General features: G+C 40.4%; 1 protein-coding gene across 1 annotated transcript in view; it reads left to right on the top strand.

Annotated features, from left to right (window-relative positions):
* The window catches only part of USH1C (USH1 protein network component harmonin), a gene marked incomplete at both ends in the record, with an annotated part of 41,443 nt that extends 34,342 nt beyond the window's left edge, over positions 1-7,101 (top strand). Inside the window, 6 exons of the mRNA XM_084288302.1 lie at positions 3,234-3,275; positions 3,587-3,640; positions 3,787-3,886; positions 5,215-5,324; positions 6,009-6,064; positions 7,002-7,101. Of these exons, the coding sequence (XP_084144428.1) occupies positions 3,234-3,275; positions 3,587-3,640; positions 3,787-3,886; positions 5,215-5,324; positions 6,009-6,064; positions 7,002-7,101 (462 nt within the window). The remainder of the gene's footprint in view (positions 1-3,233; positions 3,276-3,586; positions 3,641-3,786; positions 3,887-5,214; positions 5,325-6,008; positions 6,065-7,001) is intronic.
* Between the last annotated feature and the right edge of the window lie 11,407 nt (positions 7,102-18,508).

Genomic DNA, 18,508 nt, shown 5'->3' with positions numbered 1-18,508 from the left:
AATCTACTAATAGGAGAAAAAAAATATTCTTGTAGTGTGCATATATCATGAGGTTTTGATAGTTTGAAAATCATCACAGTCTAGCATTTTGTCCATATTTTTTTCAATTAATTTTTCAGAATCACGCAGCAGAAGTCAAGGTATAATTCTCTAGAAATTAGGGATAACATTGAGTCATGGAAATTATCTTTAAGAAATCTTGTGGTATGGAAATGTGAATTACTTATGTAGTTCCTCTCTAATTCTTTCCTCTTTGTGTTTGTTATCATTTCACTATGTGTGTTCTCTCATTTTGAAATGGTGTAGGGAAGAAGTACTAAAAAAGGCAAGTGTGATTTAGTCCTGAAACGAGAAAAGAAAAGCAGCAAGATTATTTACTATTAGGCGTTATTTGTTTACAACAAGAACTTAATATTTGGTTTGGCAATTTTCTTTCTTTTGCAGCCACAAGAGATGTTTAAAAGGATGGTGGTTTACAATTCATCATTTAGATCTAACAAAAAACAAGTAAAATAATGTTTTCCGTGTTTTGTGTGGTACTTGTGTTCTCACTGAGTGTAGGTTTTCTTCCTAATCCTGTTGCTGAGTTTCTAAAACAGAGGATATAAAACAGCCCTAGTGCATGAAAACTACTAGTTTTGGTAAACTTTCGGTGTGTGCATGTGGCGCCTGCTACCCTAGGAAGATGAATAATGAGAGGATAGTGAGTCCTCCACATTGAACCATCTTGAAGCTACTTATGTGGTTAGTGCAATATTTAAGATCGTTGTATATTGGTAACTGATCTGAGACTGTGCCGTTTTTTCAATATTCCTAAGGTTTTTTGTTTGTTAGCTCACAGTTTCAATGTTTTCTGTAATATAATAGTTTTAGCTTAGCAAATAAAGCTATTATCATAACAGTAATTGGTAGGAAATCGGAGGAACTGATGGTGGAAAGTACCTATGCACGTAGCCTTTCCTCATGTTGTGTAGGATTTTTCTACCATATTGCTACTTCTATAGCTTTCCTCTATGCAAGTTTAAACGGACGTTGTGGTGTGCTTTCGTCTCTCCCTCTTTGGTTGACTGGTCTGTGGTTTAAGAGATTGTCCCTTGAAGTGAACCTGATTGCCTGATTTCTCTGTTGCTGTTAAATGTGCCAGCTCCTTTGTGAAAGCAAGCTAACCTAGATGTGTTGTCATGTTACATGAAAATGTTGGAGTACCGTTTTGAGCTCACAGTGGTAAAACATGAAGATTAATAACAATATTTTTCTTCTCTTGCTGTTTAGTTTGAGTTTTTCTTGATATTTAACATTGGTCAAATAATAAAATCATTTTGTAGACATCTTTCTAGACAAGTGAAATCGTTATACATAAGAAGGAAAATATAGGATGATTTTTGACAACTTCAAGGTTAACCATAATGTATCCTACTGAAAATCATGAATTAGGCCTGTTTTGTAGGTGTTGGCAAAATGTCAAATATTTAAAACTTCCATTAGTCCACAGAAAGACGAACAGATATATGCTGTCTTACTTCCATAGGATCCTTCAAGTGTGCAGGGCTCCATCTAAGAGGGTGGATTTCTATGAACAGATCCACTGTTGAGGATTCAAGTACTTCAGCCTGCATAAGCTGGAGGCTTGTGTCAGAAGGGAAAAAACTGGATTTGACTCAGATAGCAAATCAAACTTGGTGACTGTTCAATTGAAACTGAATATTAGTATGTTTTAATTCTTCATTTCTATTTATTTTGGTAAGGTCACGTTTGTTATTGACTGATGCTAGAAACTACAGTAAGCTGTGCCATTGGCTTAGGTGTTTTATTTTCTTTTTGTTTCGTTTCCCACCCCAAATATTAGCTCCAGCTTCCCTCTAGAAGTCTGGACAGATAGTTGTTTCACTGTAGTCAAATGTTTAATGTTCCATATTCTACTAATGTGCAGTCCTTTGAATATTACTGTAAATCAAGAATGTTCTGTACTATTTCCCTGAGATATGCTGAGCAGTGGAAGGTTGGATTAGCCCCATGCTTTCCACTCCGTGTTGCTTGGTTCATTAGCTGCTGCTTGGTGCACGCTCTCTCCTCTGTGAATTTCTGATGCTTCTTTCTGGGAAGATTTGCTGCCATTCAGAGGATGTGTTCATTTTATTATGGCTGTATTTGTACACTTACTGGATTCAGATCAAATCATTTCTTTGCAGGTTTTTGTTTTTTTGTTTTTTTTTTTTTGGGTGGGATTTTTGTTTTTTTTCCTGTTTGAAAATTGGTTTTCCCAGGAAAATTTTCTTCAAGGGCAACATCTGTTTTTCATGAGGGTGACCTGGGACAAAGAGTTCAATGACTTGCTTTTTAGATTACATAATGAATTAGTGACTTGGCTGAGATTACAGTTCTTTTCTCTAAGTTGTTTGCTCTGAGACCATTTATGTCTACTTTAGCCATCATTCCAGAGATCAATACAAATTCATGTATTCAAACTATTAGTTGTTCAGGGTATTCTTTACTGTAAAATGTTTCTCTTGCAGTTATAGTAACAGTGCTCATAAGACTGATATACTTCCTAAATGCATGAATGATTGTTTTTTCCCCCAAGATGGAATTCTACCTTTACTGAAGGTAGATGAGATTCCCATTTATTTAGTACCTCGAAGTTAGCAGTTAACAAATGCAATACAAGCAAACCTTATTTAAATGCTAAATAAGATGTGGATTCTCAGTTCCCAACAGAACCACATGAAAATGAAATCATTTTTTGTCCTTTGCTTGTGGTATGGCGTCAACTTCCTGAAATTCCACAGACAGAAGGTGAGAAGGGTTTCTAAAGAGTCTGGTCCTACAAACTAGACACCATGGAGCAGTGTTGGTGGTAGTCCCAAGGAAACACATGGTGGTAGTCCCAAGAAAGGTTGCTCAGAAGAGCATGGCAGAACATACCTGCCTGTGGTAGATTTGGCCCTTTCTGTCAGGTGTGGAGAGGAACTGCTGAACTGGTAGTGTAGTAAACTGTTCCTCAAAATTACTCCGTAGTATGGCCAGGTCAAACTGCTGATTTATTATAAGGTCTTAAAATGTCTTCTGACTGTCAGGATGGACTCTCTGCTACCTTTCTGTGTTTTTCTCCCTTTATAGTCTTCTTTCCTAGCTTACAGAATTATGTTTTCTCACTAATAACTAAAATTAAGCTTTTACGATAAGCATGTGCATGAGCCTAATGTTTCTACAACTGAGTATTGTTTTATTCTCAGGGCTTCCAGAAATATGTGGAAGACTTTGATCCGTATTCAATGGTAAGGAAAGAATTATGATGTGTCTCAGTTTAATATAAAATACACTAGGAAAAATAAACACGTTCTTGATTTTGAGGGCTGGGAGGGGGTAACATTCTTGCTTCTTGTTTTGCTGGGACCTGACCATTTGTTTCTTCTAGCCCTGTTGAAAGGGACCTTCCTTACATGAAAGGATGAACTGGTGTTCAGCTCTTCCTCTAACACTATTTTGGAAGAGGGAAAGGTCCCTTTTCACCTGCAATCTACATAGACGAGGTTAATTGTTTTATGTTTCCAAAATGGAAATGAATAACCATGATATCTTTTCGTAGTTTACCCCGGAGCAGATTATGGGAAAAGATGTACGGCTATTACGCATTAAAAAAGTAAGTACTCTATTATCTATTTATATTTAAAGGGTTGATGTAATCCTCTCATGTATGGATACATCTACTGGGAAGAATGAAAGATTAAGTTCCTGTTGATGGCAAGAATTACCAACCTTTTCTGAAATGAAACTCTTTTTTAATAGGAAGGATCATTAGACCTTGCAGTTGAGGGAGGAATTGATTCTCCGATTGGAAAGACAGTAGTCTCTGCAATCTATGAGGGTGGTGCTGCAGACAAGCATGGTGAGTAACGATGGGGAACTTGAATGCTGCTGCAAAATGGCATCTTCCACTGACCGAGTTCTTGGCTGACTTTGCAGTTGCTGCTGGTACTGGGAAGCACAGATAGACTGCCCGAGGCAGCCAAGTTCTGTCTCAGCTCTAAGTGCAGCTCAAAGAGAGGCTCATGGTTTGAAGACTGCTGCTTACATTTATAAAATTTACGTAATTATTAATAATGTTTAAGAAGAAATAGTCAACTCTGCTGTATTTTCATCATAGCCAAAGTTTCAGTAATATGACCCAAAAATGTAGAGCTGTTCTCTTAATAAGGACTCCCCCTTTTTCAGTCAGATATCAAAAAATGCTGATTTTGTTAATTCAGGAAACCTAAATCTGGCCTCCATTATTTCTCACTTCTAAAACAATTACATTTGGAGGACTTCCATGTGCAAAGCAATTACTAGAACATAAGCTAGTGCTTAGCTTTGTTCTTAATGCTACTTTCAATAGCAATTTGTTTTGTAAAACATCTGGCTTTACTCACAGAATCTAACTAAAGGCCAAAGCATTCTGGTTTACAGCTTAATCTAGAAGCCATGAGAATATGCCAGCACATCCAGGCTTTGCTCCTGGGAGCCAGTCTCCCATCCTTACCTTGAGAACCCTGGTGATGACCAGGTAGATGGACGGGACAGTATCTCCTTAGGTCTTCTTTGACCTTGTCCCAGTCACAGCTAAGTTGAAGTTATTCTTGCTTTGAAAACATCTTAGCCACAATTTCTTATTCCAAGTGCTTGGTTTCTCTTTGACTTGTGACTGTTGTGGGCTGTCCCCTTATCATATGTGTTGTCCCCTTCCCAAATCCAGTTCCAGTTACCTGATTGTCCTTCATTCCAGATTAGCAAATCAAAACCAGTTCTGAAAACTAAACATGCTTTTGAAGAGGAATGACAGTCCCACAAACCCTTGACAAATGCCACTTAGACATTCAGGTATTTAAGTAATGCTGCCATTTTCATAATGGTAACAGACTACAATTAACCACAGTTCATGAGGAATATAGGTGGATTACACAGACTGGCAAACTGCTACTACAGAAAATCTCGTTGAACTAGATTCTTACAGCTCATAATCAATAAGAGAAGATTAGAGTGACTCGTCCATGCCTACCTAAAAATTCCTTTTGCCTTTGCCTGTAGCAAACCTTCTTGTCTATGTCAAATTTCAGTGTAAGCCTTCACATTAGTTAAGACACTATGTTTTTCATTATACTCGGTACTGCATCAGAGAAATCTGTCACAGAACTTATTTTGCTTACATGTATGTATACTGTTTTGGTCTGCCACCAGGAGGCATAGTGAAAGGAGATGAAATACTGGCTGTAAATGGCAAGATATTAATTGACAGCAGGCTGGCAGAAGCACAAGCAACTCTAGCAAAAGCTTGGAACATGGGCGGGGTAAGTACACGGGAAGACTTTTTCATTCTACCTATAACTTTCATCATGTACTCTTGTCTTTCATGACATTGTCACATGAATAGGAACAAGGTTGGAAACATCAAAAGTACGGGTGTGCCATGCCACCCAACTGAATTGAAATCTGCAGAGGATGATGGTGTACAGCAACTCTGAAAATCATGGCTGTAATTGACTCTGCAAGTTTATGGCATTTAGCCACATGTCAAGATTTGTATTTAAACACATTGCAGTCTGAGTGTGGATAGTACATTTATCTGTAGAATCTCTAATACTGAAGCTGACTTGGAAGCTGATAGGAACTTTGATAATAGCTTATCTAATCTTTGGTTTCTTAGTGTACAAATGATGCTGCACTTCAGCTAGAGTGAGTGTCTTCTCAGCAAGAACTGTATTAATTACTATGATGATCAAGTGCAGTATGCTACTTAGAATGGCTGTTTTTTCAAAGCTTATTGCAAGATCAGTAGATTTTTCTTTAATTTCAGGATAGAAATCAAACAGCTCGGTCTTGAAACTGTATTCCTATATAGAGACATGTTCCTTTTGGTTTTCCAGGAACAGATTGCTTTTCTGGTTATCTATCTGATATTCCATAGTGATCCGTTAACCCCCTCTAAAAGGAGCATTTAGCAGCACACATGTGCTTGTGCTTTTTTGTTGCAGGATTGGATTGACTTAGTCATTGCAGTGTCACCTCCGAAGGAATATGACGATGAAATGTAAGTGCATAAGCTTTCTTTGTCTGGTGATCAAAAGGCTAGGAACAGCAGTTCATACAGTTTGCTTTTTATTGGACAGATAATGCCTTAAGTATTTATTTCCTATGGACTACGTGACCTTCTTCATCACATGGTTGCTAATTAGTTAATCATAAGTAGCTATCATGCATTACAGCAGTGGTTCCCAGAGTTCTTAAAATGGTGAATCTCAAATTATTATTATTATTATTATTATTATTATTATTATTATTATTATTATTGGAGAAATTGGTTATCCTGAGTCTGGATAGTTTACTATGATCCCATGAATCATAATAGGAAGACAAAAATGCCCATAAGCATTCTTCATCAAACCCAAACATTTAATTCTGTGATGGGATTTTTTTGTTGTTGTTGTTGTTGTTTGATTGTTGGGTTTTTGTTCATCTCCTTTTTTTTTTTTTGGTGGGGTGGGCATTTTAAATTAGATTGCAGTTACTATCCTTGACTGAATCAACCTAAGTGTAAAATTTTCAAAAGGGCTAAGTGACTTGTCTGTCTTGGCAATTGGCAACATTCACGGAGTCTTTATTTTTAAAGATAATCTGCATAGGTATGAAACAAGACACCATGATGTAGTCTGATATAGGTATCAAGTTGATACCCCTTGCCTTACTTTGAATAAAGCTTCAAAAGCAAGACCGATGTTTTCTAGTTTGATTGAAAGAAAAGATTTCAAGATATCCTTACTACGAAGTAAAATGGTAGAGGAAAAGTTTTCTAGTTACTGTTAACCCTGAATCTTGTTCTGTGTAGAATACCCATTATGAATTGCTGTAACCCAGTACACAGTTTTACTGGCTAATACTGACTGAAGACTGCTGTAAAATTGTTTAAGCTAACGAGTCAGAAAATAACTGTTATTATTATTTTTTGTTATTATATCTTGTATATTTAGCCCTACTAATCCCTCCTCAACAGTCAGTCCGAACACACACAAAAAGGTTTTTGAAGGCAGTGCACCCGTGTACAGACAAGGGTATCTCCTGCAGCTGTAGGCACTGCAGTGTCCCCTCATGGTGAATAGCCAGCCCTGGGTTAACATGATTGTCCATTTTGAGGCTGTATTGTTTTTCCAGCATGTGCCTGCCTATCAATTGCATGCCACACTCTGCTTTTGTTCCTGGCATGCTGGAGTGTTCTTTGGGCTTTTGCCATGCCTGTCCTATTAAAAAATAAAATAAAATAAAAAAATGTAAAATCCCTTGGAGGTCCTCTACAGGATTGGTTTATCATCTGCAAGACTATAAAATGAATAGGCCCTGCCTAAGCAATTAGGATTAATCTAGTACTGTTTTCTTATCTGTGGACCACTGCTGTGGCTTTGTGAATTCGTAAATAAATAATTACTTCATCGTTAAGGCTTGTCCAAAGAACAAGTTTCCTTTTGTATCGTACAACAGTGTGCTTCTGAACAAGTGTTCACAACTCTGGTTTTCACTGAAGCTTACCTACGCTGATTTGTCACTAAATTTGGGGTTTGTCCTAAAATTATCCTTGCTTTACAAACTCAGTTTATGATGTATGTTTCCTCTGTACTTTAATAGCTGTAAGTAGAGTCATAGATCTCTAGAAAACCAGGGTAAGATATCTTATTTGCATGTGGTATTTGCGGTCTTCTCGATTGTTACTAACAGTACAAATCAAGATTGTCCAACTGAGATCTAGTTAAATAAAATTGTGCTTGACAGAAAGACAAAAGCTGCACTACAGCTAACAGCATCTGTTTTGCTTTCTTTAGGACATTTTTTTAAAGTACAGAAGGTTACGCTTAAGAAATGAAGTCTTCCCCCTGCAGACACCTGCTGCTCTGAAAATTAATAGGATATCAACAGCCACATAAAATGCATTTTTATTTGAAAGAAATGTGAACAGTCAGATCTGGAAATTGAACTAGAGACTTCATGTTCTTCAGGTAATTTGAGTAATTTCAAATCATTCTGTGGACATACACAAAGAAATTGTTGTGAGCCCACTGAGAAGGACAGCCAGTCAGCATAGCTGTATTTGTGAGAACTCCAAATCTATTCTTCTCTATTTTGGGAAGACAAATTTTGAAAATTATCTTCCAGTTTTCCCAGAAATATACACCAAAATGACAAATGAAGATGGAACACAGATGTCTGTTCCCACATGCAACATTTGTGATTACACGTTCACAGGCCAGTTTGGGTGTGAGAAAGCTTATATTTTTACTCTGTACATAGTGATTTTCCATGGGGAAGTGGGGACGTATATGAGTAATTTCTGTTCTCACTGACATCTTTGTAGCTCTCTTAATGTCTGTTTCTGTTGCCCAATTGTGAGTTGTTTTGATTATGAAAATCCTGACTGTAGAAGGGCTTCTACACCAATTATACCAGGAGTGCGAGCATTATATGGAGTAATTTTGGCGATGCTTCTGTGGTATAAAGGATTTTCTCTACCAGTGAAGTAAATAGCTAGCAAGTAGTCCAGATAACATCACGATGTGTTGTCAGTTATGGTACGAAGTATCGTGTTGGTGGTAAAAATTAATCCCTCATATAGTCAAGGGTGGAAAATTTCGGTCTGATTCAGTCTGTACTTAAGTACTTTGTTCTCAGTGAGTCTACACACAAATAAATTTGCAGTCAGTAAAAGTAATATTTCACTGTTGGTTACTGTTTTCTGTTTAAGTAACTTCCTCCAGACCATAACATCTACATTAACCTGACTTTAAATAAGTCTGATTACAGTTGTAGATGTAGTCATTTCTTTATATTGTCAAGGTGTCTCCCTGGAAATGTAACAGTCCTCCTTCCTTCCTCGGATCTGCCAGTTTGTATACCATTTTTCACAGTGTGTTTAGATTTTTCTTATCTGGACTAATGACAGCTAAAGTTTAAAGTTCTTTAGCATATCAAATTCCCGCTGAAGTCTTGCCATTTCACCATTTGGAAGCCCTCCTTTCTGTAACACGGGAGAATAACAATTACATTCCTGAGAAGTCTGTATTTGTATGGAGATAAACAGTTCTGTTGACTTCCTTTGTTTTATTCACAGTATTGTTCCAGTATGCCAATGATGTTGTCTGGCAGGGTACACATGTTCAAGCTTTCAACATTCTAACACTGTAACTCTCACAACGAATCTAGAAATAAAATCATATATGCCAAATGGAAGAAGCCGTTTCCTCTTTGTTTGCAGGTTTGTATGCTGTAATAACAGTTAATGAGCTGAAGTATATAGATTTCAGTCGATCTGTTCATAACAGATCCATTTTCTGGGTTTTTATGGGCAAATCTGGTCGCTTTGTGGTTGTAATGCTGCTGAGTGCAGCTGCTCCATTGCATTTCCCCTGTTAGATCTTTGGGTGCATCCAACCAGAGCTGTAGACATCCTAACCAAAAGCCTAATCCAAATGCATCAAGATTAGTACTAGAGGAGAAATTGAAGCAGGATGTACTCCTCCTCCTGCTCTGGCTCCCACTTGCCTACATTCTGCAACCATCTGCACTGCATGACAATTCAGAAGAGTGATGCTATCAAATGTTCTCTTAAGGGATGCTCCGATGCTGTGTACCAGCAAACAGAGCCAACAACAGAGCCAGCAAACAGACCAACAACAAACTGCAGCCTGCAACCAATGTTGGATAATGCTAATCACTGTCCTGGCACATAAGAACCAACATGGGAAACTTAGACGGTAGAGATGAGAAATACTTTTACTGGCAGGTTTTTTTTTTTTCAGAGAGAAAAGGAGCACAGAAGACGGAGCTGAGAAATGTGTGGGAGTACCAACAGTTGAGTTGTAGCCTTGCTTCTTAGTTTTATTTGCTTGGATACAGCTTAAAATGCACGAGAGGCAGCTGAGGAAATTACTTCATATATATGTAAGAAACGGTTACGTTGCATGTTTACCCTGTGTCGAGATGGCTATGGAAGGAGGTGGTGTTGGAGGCTGACACTTGTGAAATCTCAAAATGATCTTACGCCATTAGTCAGGTAGTTACTTGCTTTATTTCTGCCTTGTAGTGCCCTGGGACTAAATCACATCTTTCATTTGTCAGCTAGCTCAAAGAGTTGGACAACACCACACAGATTTCAAGCAACATTCCGTTTGGTTCCTTTGGCTTTTACGAGCAGAGTGTCCCAGACATAAAACATGAAAACAGCTGCCCATTTGAGCTGCCACTGCATTGTTTTCTGGTGGCTGTAAATGTTGCTGCATGTGCCCATGCCTCACTCCTGTTCAATCAAACCAGCTATGAAAAGATAATTGTAGGGTAAATGGGACTTTCTCTTTTATTCAGCTGATGTTTGGTTTCCTTTGGGAGTATGGAAACTCTGATCTGATGCATAAAGCAGGAAGAAGTCCAAGTGCTTCACTGACAGTATCGTGTGTGCTTCTAACTGCTTTTAACATAAGATGCTGGTGGTTTTTTTTTTTATTAAATTATTATTTATTTTCTGTAATCTCAGAGGGAATATGTTTAGTTTCTCAGAGCTGTTTGTTTGGTTAAGATGGCTAAGACCCACTGTCTCTCCCTCTATGGGATAATAACCCAGAGGAAGAGTTTCTCAGAACAGTTAACAATCATTCTTATTCTCTCAGGAATTTCTTGGCTGTGTTAGTCACGGACTTGTCTTCAGCATACCCTGACAGTTGCTGAACTGGAGCAGGAATTACACTAGAGACTTGTGACTTCACATCTGCTCTGTGAGCCTGTGCGTGCCTGTAGGCAGGCAAAAAAAAAATAAAAAAAATCAGGCTTTATGGATCAGAACCATGGCACTCATTACAGAATAGGAAATACCATTGTTTAGTATTCACGGACACTAGCATTGGGAAATCTTTGATCTATTTATTACTGGCATTCCATCAATGTAAGAACTTAAAATTTAGCCATTATTTATAATATAACCATGGCATCTAAGCAGAAGTACATTTCAAAGAGGTTACGGTTTTCCTAAAGGCTGTGTGCAATGATATATTTGTATATATGCAGGGTGTGTATATGTACGTGCACACACCAGCAGGATATTTTAATCAGTCTGAGTAGTACACATGTAAATAATCTCAGCACTTCGCAAGTATGAGATTTGACCTCTGAATACAAATAAGCTGATAAAAAACCCTCTTACAGTAAAAACAGGATGGAGAACGATAGTTTCATGTCAAAGTAGGTATACCTGGTTGAAAAGGGCTTTGTGCACAACAGCTGATACATGCTCTTTGTATGCTTTAGCTCTGTGTTGCCTTGGAATTGATAAAGCAGTCAGGGTAGTTGCTGTGAAACTCTTGGACACCTTCCAACCCCTGATAACTGTATCGATGTGAATGAGAGTTTGATTGTGATACTGAAATTGCCCTCCACTCCTTTTCTGCCCATTTTCTTTCACTATTGTTCTCATTCTCGGGGGATTTTTTATTTTTTTATTTTTTTTCTGCGGGCCTCTGCTGTGGAATACTTCTTCTGTTACTACAACTCTGATCCCTGCATTATTGGAGGATACAGCTCTTTGGTGGAACCCAGGGGCCCCACGTGTATTTAAAATAAGGCAACTGGGGTTATTTTTGATCTTTCCTGAAAACACGTAAGATGAAGGAGAGGCAGACGAATGTAAAGCAATTGATAATGTTTCTGTTCTCTAGAAAGGAAAAGTCTGAAATTGGAAGCATGTTTAGATTTCAGAAGATCATAGTTTAAAAAAAAAAAAAAAGTTGAAAATAATAATGTTCTCTGGGCTGTTATACTGGATGATGATGATGTCTGAGGAAGGCACTTGGTGTAACAACCACTGGAATTAAGTTTAAAGGAATTAATTTCTATCAAGTACTTTGCAGCCTGGCCATTCTTGGATATTTAAGTGCAAGCAGCTAGTGTTCAAGTCGGAGTATCTACATGGAAAAAACGTTGTCTGAACTTCAGATAGCTGCTTCACCAAGTATCACTGCATGATTAGCACTGCATATCCCTTACCCATTTGAAAGGTAATTGTGTTTGATAGATAATTCCCATGTATAAGGTAACCATAGCCTCAAACAAGCATGGCTTGGATCCAGCAAAGCACTTAAGTACATGTTTAAACTTAAGCATGAGCCAATCCCATTGACATAGGTTGAGTTCAATACTGCTACTCACAGGCTTAAGTACTTTGCTGGATTGGGGCCTGAAGTCAAACTCCAAAGGATGCCTTATCCCTGGAGATGCTTATTATGGAAAGTTTTTATTGTTAATGCTGAGGTTTTAGTATTCATATTGAATTTCAATCCCTTTTCATTTTCTCAAAAAAATCTTTAAAAGCTGTTCCTTCTCCCAGCTGCCTGTTTTTCTGGCTTGACCTCCTGTTATCTTTTCTCCCATTTTCTCTTCCAGGCATCAGTAGAACTCATTACTTTTAAACAGCTACAGCAGTTTTGTTTATATGGTGCTTAAAAGAAAGTTTGGGAGAAAGAAACCAAGACCATCCCAGCATACACCTAGTACAGACAGAAATCAGGCAGTTTCTCTGAGGTCAAGGGCTTTTCTAAACAATAGGGAAGTGAGAAGAAAGATGCTAAGAGTTATTCTTCATGTAGACCTTCCCACTAACCCTCTTGAAAGCTTCAAGTCACTTTTATCTGACTTTGTTCTCTTCGCTCTCTCTTTCTCCTAAGCTGTTATGGATGCTGTAGCACAAGGGGTACCGAGATCAGATGTTGATGCTGGCAAACAGCTCGAGGCTTTTGAGTGTTACTGCCACGCAGCAGAGAGAGCGTAAATAAGAACAGAGGGAGAATGTGCCCGCTGTTACTAAGGCACCAAAATTAAGCTTTGATCAAAGTCTTGTGGTAACTATTTGCTTGATAGGATGAAATAGCTTTTGAAAGTTATCCTTTGAAACTAAGTTTTTCAAGTAACGGTGTTTGTTTTTTGTTTTTTTTTTGGTGTGTTTTTTTTTTTTTTTTGTAACCCTTATTTCCCAGCATAAAAATTAAAATTTTCAGAGGAGGGAGAACCAAGAACACTGCCTGATCAGTAGCAATTCCAGCAGCCAGGGGGAACAGAGAAAGAGAGAGGAGGAGAGCTGTGTTTTCCATTTTCATTATTCAGAAAGAATTGTGGTTAAGCAGATCCCTAAATGTGAAGTTATCAGCCAGGTAAGACGGAAAGAATTGCGTACTGTTCCTTAGTAAAAGTCAGACAGCTGGGTCTTAGAGCACAGGAGTGGCACACAGAGCAGGAATGAAGAACTGAAAAGCTCTTCAAGCTGGATGGGATGATTCCAGTTCAGAGCAGTCACTTATAATAGACAGCAACCCCTTCGTATAGGCATGGTGGTTGGTTAAGAGAATAGAAGAAACTGAGATGATTGAGGTGTGACCATTGTGCTCCTGACTCCGGGTTTCTTTTTCTTCACACGGGGGAAGGCAGCTTCCCCATAACATAGCTCATGCGTCTGGGTATGTGCAAATTTTCCATTTTCCAAGAAATAAACATTCTTATAAATAAGTCAGTGCATGTGGCACGCTGTGGTCTGACACTAGCTGTGAATGACAAAGACAAAAATAAAGTCGAGACTGAGAGAATATCCTCAGAAACAAGTCTATCCAACGTAAATCTCAACAGTGATTTCAGGATTAACAGGTGGGTACAGTGTGATCTTGTAAGGTTGTTTTTCCTCTTCAAATAGATAACGTGATTGCAACAAATTTGGTTTAATACTCATAAAAGAGATTAAAATGGAGCGTGTGAGTATATTCTGTGGTTGGATAGTTCACAGGCCAAAGCCATTTGAATGTATTAAGTTGCCTGGCTTACTCGTAATGATTTCATCCTACATTGCACTGTTGCAGTCAAGCTGTATTTTATTTTTTTTTAAGCTATGTGAACATTCACATTTCATACCTCTAGCCAGATAAAAACAGATGCAGAGAAATGGTTTCTGTTGTGTTAGTGCAATGATTTAAGAATGTCATACCTTCTCAGTCGTATAATTAGCAAGTGGTGCCTTTTCTAATGGTGTATCTAAACCCATTTGTAAATGAACAGGCATGTTTGAAACAGCATAGTAACTAAACTGAGAAAAGCACCCACCTCTATAAATGACACAAAGGAACAAAACACTGCCCCTTCCTTTCTCTAGGACAATGCAAGTGATGTATATGAGGCATGTCACCATTTTGCTAGAAAGCAAATAATGCTCAAACATTCTATTCTAACTATTGCTTAATCATTATTGATGTATTCTCTTAATCATGGGGCAGTGATCTGTGTTACCAAGCAGTTGGTGAGGGCCGAGTTTTAATCTAATTCTAGCACGAACCATTCTTCAAGTGACAGTATCTTCAGCCTTCATGTCCCAGAAATGCAAGTAAATGAGAAAATGGCCAGTGCTCTGTTAAGATGTGGTGATATCCTGTATCATAGGCTAGGCAGGTTTGCAACTGTTAAAGAAGCCATGGACAGTTTGTGGGATTGGGAATACGTAGAAATCTGTTCCTTGTTCTGGTCAATTACACTGAGCCTGTGCTGAGGATGCGTCCTGGGCACGTGTGAGAAAATAATTGCTTATCGGTGCTCTCCACCTGGATGTGGCTCTTCTTTTGCTCACTTTATTGCTGCTTCTCTGTAGATGAAAATCAGACTGCAGATGATTGTACATGAAAAACTTGTATGGCTGAGTTTCAGGGCACGACATCTCCCTTCACATTTGGACTGCTAAAAGGAAGACATGCAGAAAGTTTCCACTCCTACATTGCCTTCTTATCACAAAAGACAAATATAGCCTGGGGAAAGCATTCCGAGACAGGCTACTTACAACCACAAGAAAGAATTGGGAACGATTTCAAATAGGAAGGGAAACTTGATTCTGGGAATTGTGCCCTGTGTAGATGGTCATGACATGCTTGTAAGTGATATCAAGTAGGAAGGCAAAGCATTTGTGCCCGCATGCAGCTGACCAGGTGCCTACTGGGGAGCCATGGACTCGGCTGAGAGGTACCTGGCACTGTAAGAGTATCATAGAATGGCCTGGGTTGGAAAGGATCTTAAAAGATCACCTAGTTTCAACCCCCCTGCTCTGGGCAGGGTTACCAACCACTACAGCAGGCTGCCCAGAGCTGCATCCAGCCTGGCTTCGAATGCCTCAAGGGATGAGGCATGCACAGTCTCTGGGCAACCTGTTCCGGTGCCTCACCACCCTCTGAGTGAAAAACTTCCTCCTAATTTCTGACCTAAATCTCCCTTGTCTTACTTGAAAACCCTTCCCCCTTGTCCTATCACTACCAACACATGTAAACAGGCATTCCCCCTCCAGTCTATACATTCTCTTCAAGTATTGGAAGGCCGCAATGAGGTCTCCCCGGAGTCTTCTCTTCTCCAAGCCAAAAAAGCCCAGTTCCCTCCACCTTTCTTCATAGGAGTCACAGAATCACAGAATTATAGGGGTTGGAAGGGACATCAAGAGATGATCAGATCCAGCCCCGCTGCCACAGCAGGTTCCCTAGAGCAGGTTGCCCAGACAGGAGAAGGTAGGTGTCCAGGCGTCCAGAGAAGGAGACTCCACAACCTCCCTGGGCAGCTTGTCCCAGTGCTCCATCACTCTCACCACGAAGAAGTTCTTTTTCAAGTTGGTGCGGAACTTCCTGGGCTCCATCTTGTGGCCATTTCCCCTTGTCCTGTCCCCGCTAACCACTGAAAAGAGGTTGGCCAAACCCCTCTGTCTCCCATACCTCATGTACTATTTATTCACATTGATGAGATCCCCTCTCAGTCTTCTCTTCTCCAGGCTGCACAGCCCCAGGTCTCTCAGCCTTTCCTCACAGGGAAGATGCTCCAGGCCCCGTATCAGCTTTGTGGCCCTCTGCTGGACTCTTTCCAGCAGATCCCTGTCTTTCTTGTACCGGGGAGCCCAGAACTGGACACAGGACTCCAGGTGAGGCCTGACCAGGGCAGAGTAGAGGGAGAGGATCACCTCCCTTGACCTGCTGGCCACGCTCCTTTTAATGCATGCCAGGATCCCACTGGCCCTCTTGGCCACCAGGGCACACTGCTGGCTCATGGCCAACCCGTTGTCCACGAGGACCCCCAGGTCCTTCTCCTCAGAGCTCCTCTCCAGCAGGTCATCCCCCAGCCTGAGGGTGGACACTATTCCCTCATCAAGGTCGTCGATGAAGATGTTGAACAAGACTGGACCCAGCACCAACCCCTGTGGAACACGGCTAGTCACAGGCCTCCAGCCAGACTCTGTGCCGCCGATCACCACGCCCCTCTGAGCTCAACCAGTCAGCCAGTTCCCAGCCCACCTCACTATCCACTCCTCTATCCCACACTTTCTCAGCTTTGCTAGCAGCATGTCAAGGGAGACAGCACCAAAAGCCTTGCTGAAGTCAAGGCAGATGACATCCACTGCTCTCCCCCCATCTACCCAGCTGGTGATGCCATCACAGAAGGCATCAAGGTTGGTCGAGCCCGACTTCCCCTTGGTGAATCCGTGCTGACCACTCCTCATAACCTTCTTCTCTCCCAATTGCTTGGAGACGGCATCCAGAACAAGCTGCTCCAACACCTTTCCAGGGACAGAGGTGAGACTGACTGGCCTGTAGTTTCCCGGATCCTCCTTCTTGCCCTTTTTGAAGACGGGAGTGACATTGACTATCCTGCAGTCCTCAGGCACCTCTCCTGTTCTCCAGGACCTTTCAAAGATGATAGAGAAAGGTTTGGCGATCACCTCTGCCAGCTCCCTCAGCACATGTGGATGTATCCCCTCAGGCCCAATGGATCTGTGTGCATTGACCCCACTCAGATATCTCCCAAACCACTCCCTCGTCAAGCAGGGGGGAGCCCTCTATTTTCCAGACTCTTCCCTCCAGGATCCAGGAGTCCTGGGAGGTAGTCTTTGAAGCAAAGACTGAAGCAAAGAAAGCATTTGATATCTCCACCTTCTCAGCATCCCCCGTTACCAGGACAACCCCTCATTCAGCAGGGGACCCACATTATCCCTAGTCTTCCTTTTACTGTTTGCATACTTAAAACCTTATTATCCTTTATCTCCTTTGCCAGCTTCATCTCCAGGTGGGCTTTCCTTGTCACAGCCCTGCAGACCCTAACAACACTCCTATACTCCTCCCAAGGGGACAGGCCCTTTTTCCACATTTCATAGACCTTCTTCTTCCTTTTGATCTTCTCGATGAGCTCCTTGCTCATCCACGCAGGTCTCCTGCCCTCCTTCTCCAATTTCCTACTCTGAGGGATGCACCGATCCTGAGCATGGAAGAAGGGTTGTTTAAATGTAGCCCAGCTCTCACAAGCACCCTTGCCTTCTAGCAGTCTAGCCCATGAGATACCCCCAAGTGGGTCCTGGAAGAGGTCAAAGTTGGCTCTCTGAAAGCCCAGGGTAGCAATCCTACTTTTTGCCTTACTCTTCCACCAAATTCCATCTTGAACTCCACCATCTCATGGTCGCTGCATCCCAAGCTGCCCCCAACCTTCACATCCCTAACAAGCCCATCCCTGTTGGTAACAACAAGGTCCAGAAGCACCCCCCACCTCGTTGGCTCCTCCACCGCTTGTGTCAGAAAATTATCTTCAACGCATTGTAGGAACTGTTAGGAGAGGTGCTGCAGCCCTCTGATCATCCTCTGGACCTGTTCCAAGAGTTTCCAGAATTGCAGCACAGAGTTTTGTTGCAGACCCCATCATTAGTTAGAAGCTCCAAAATTAAAATTTTCAAGGAGCAACCCTGTGAGGAGTCAGTTGTTTGCTGTATGGAGATACCTATATTGTTGCTTTAATTTCTTGTTGACTCCTATTAAGCATCCTGCCATTTTTCTTTCCCTGTGGTCCTCACACGGTTCCCATTTTTGGGCATGTTGAGCTGCTTTTTTCTAGTGGTTTGTGGGTTTTTTTTGGTGCAGTTCAAGTGGAGCTCTGCTGCAATGTTGGTGTTTAATTCTCGAATGAACTAATCGTCTTCTCAGGAACTCTAGGGGGCCACTGAGCATGTCTGTCAGATGGCAGTTCGTTTTCCTGCCACACAAGGACAAATCCTAGGTGTTGACTACTTTTTTTTTTTCTAGTTCAGTGGCTGGACTGCTTAACGGAGTCAGTGGGAGTTAATGTGAAAAGAAAATGTTCGTTTTTCCATAGAAAAATGTCAAATCCCAGGTGGGGAGGGAAATGTTACTGAATTAAAAGATTCATTTATTTCATTCCCTCAAAAACAAATCAAAACAGAGCACTCTATATTTAGATTCTTTTCCTCTTTGTTTTGGCAAAAAAAAAAAAAAAAATAGTGATTGAATGTGACCCGAATATACAAATAGTTTTAGCTCCCTTGATGCTGCATGTTTTTTGCCCAATTTTAGTATTGTTAGCGTACACTGATTTAAGGGTTTGATATTCAGGTTTTTTATAAATTTGTGGGCAGGATCTATAGACATTTAATGGCAAAAATTAT

The sequence above is a fragment of the Netta rufina genome (assembly GCF_964035555.1).
Source record: "Netta rufina genome assembly, chromosome: 5".
NCBI lineage: Eukaryota > Metazoa > Chordata > Aves > Anseriformes > Anatidae > Netta > Netta rufina.
Note: the sequence above shows the minus strand (reverse complement) of the source record. Positions and strands in the feature narration are given on the sequence as shown.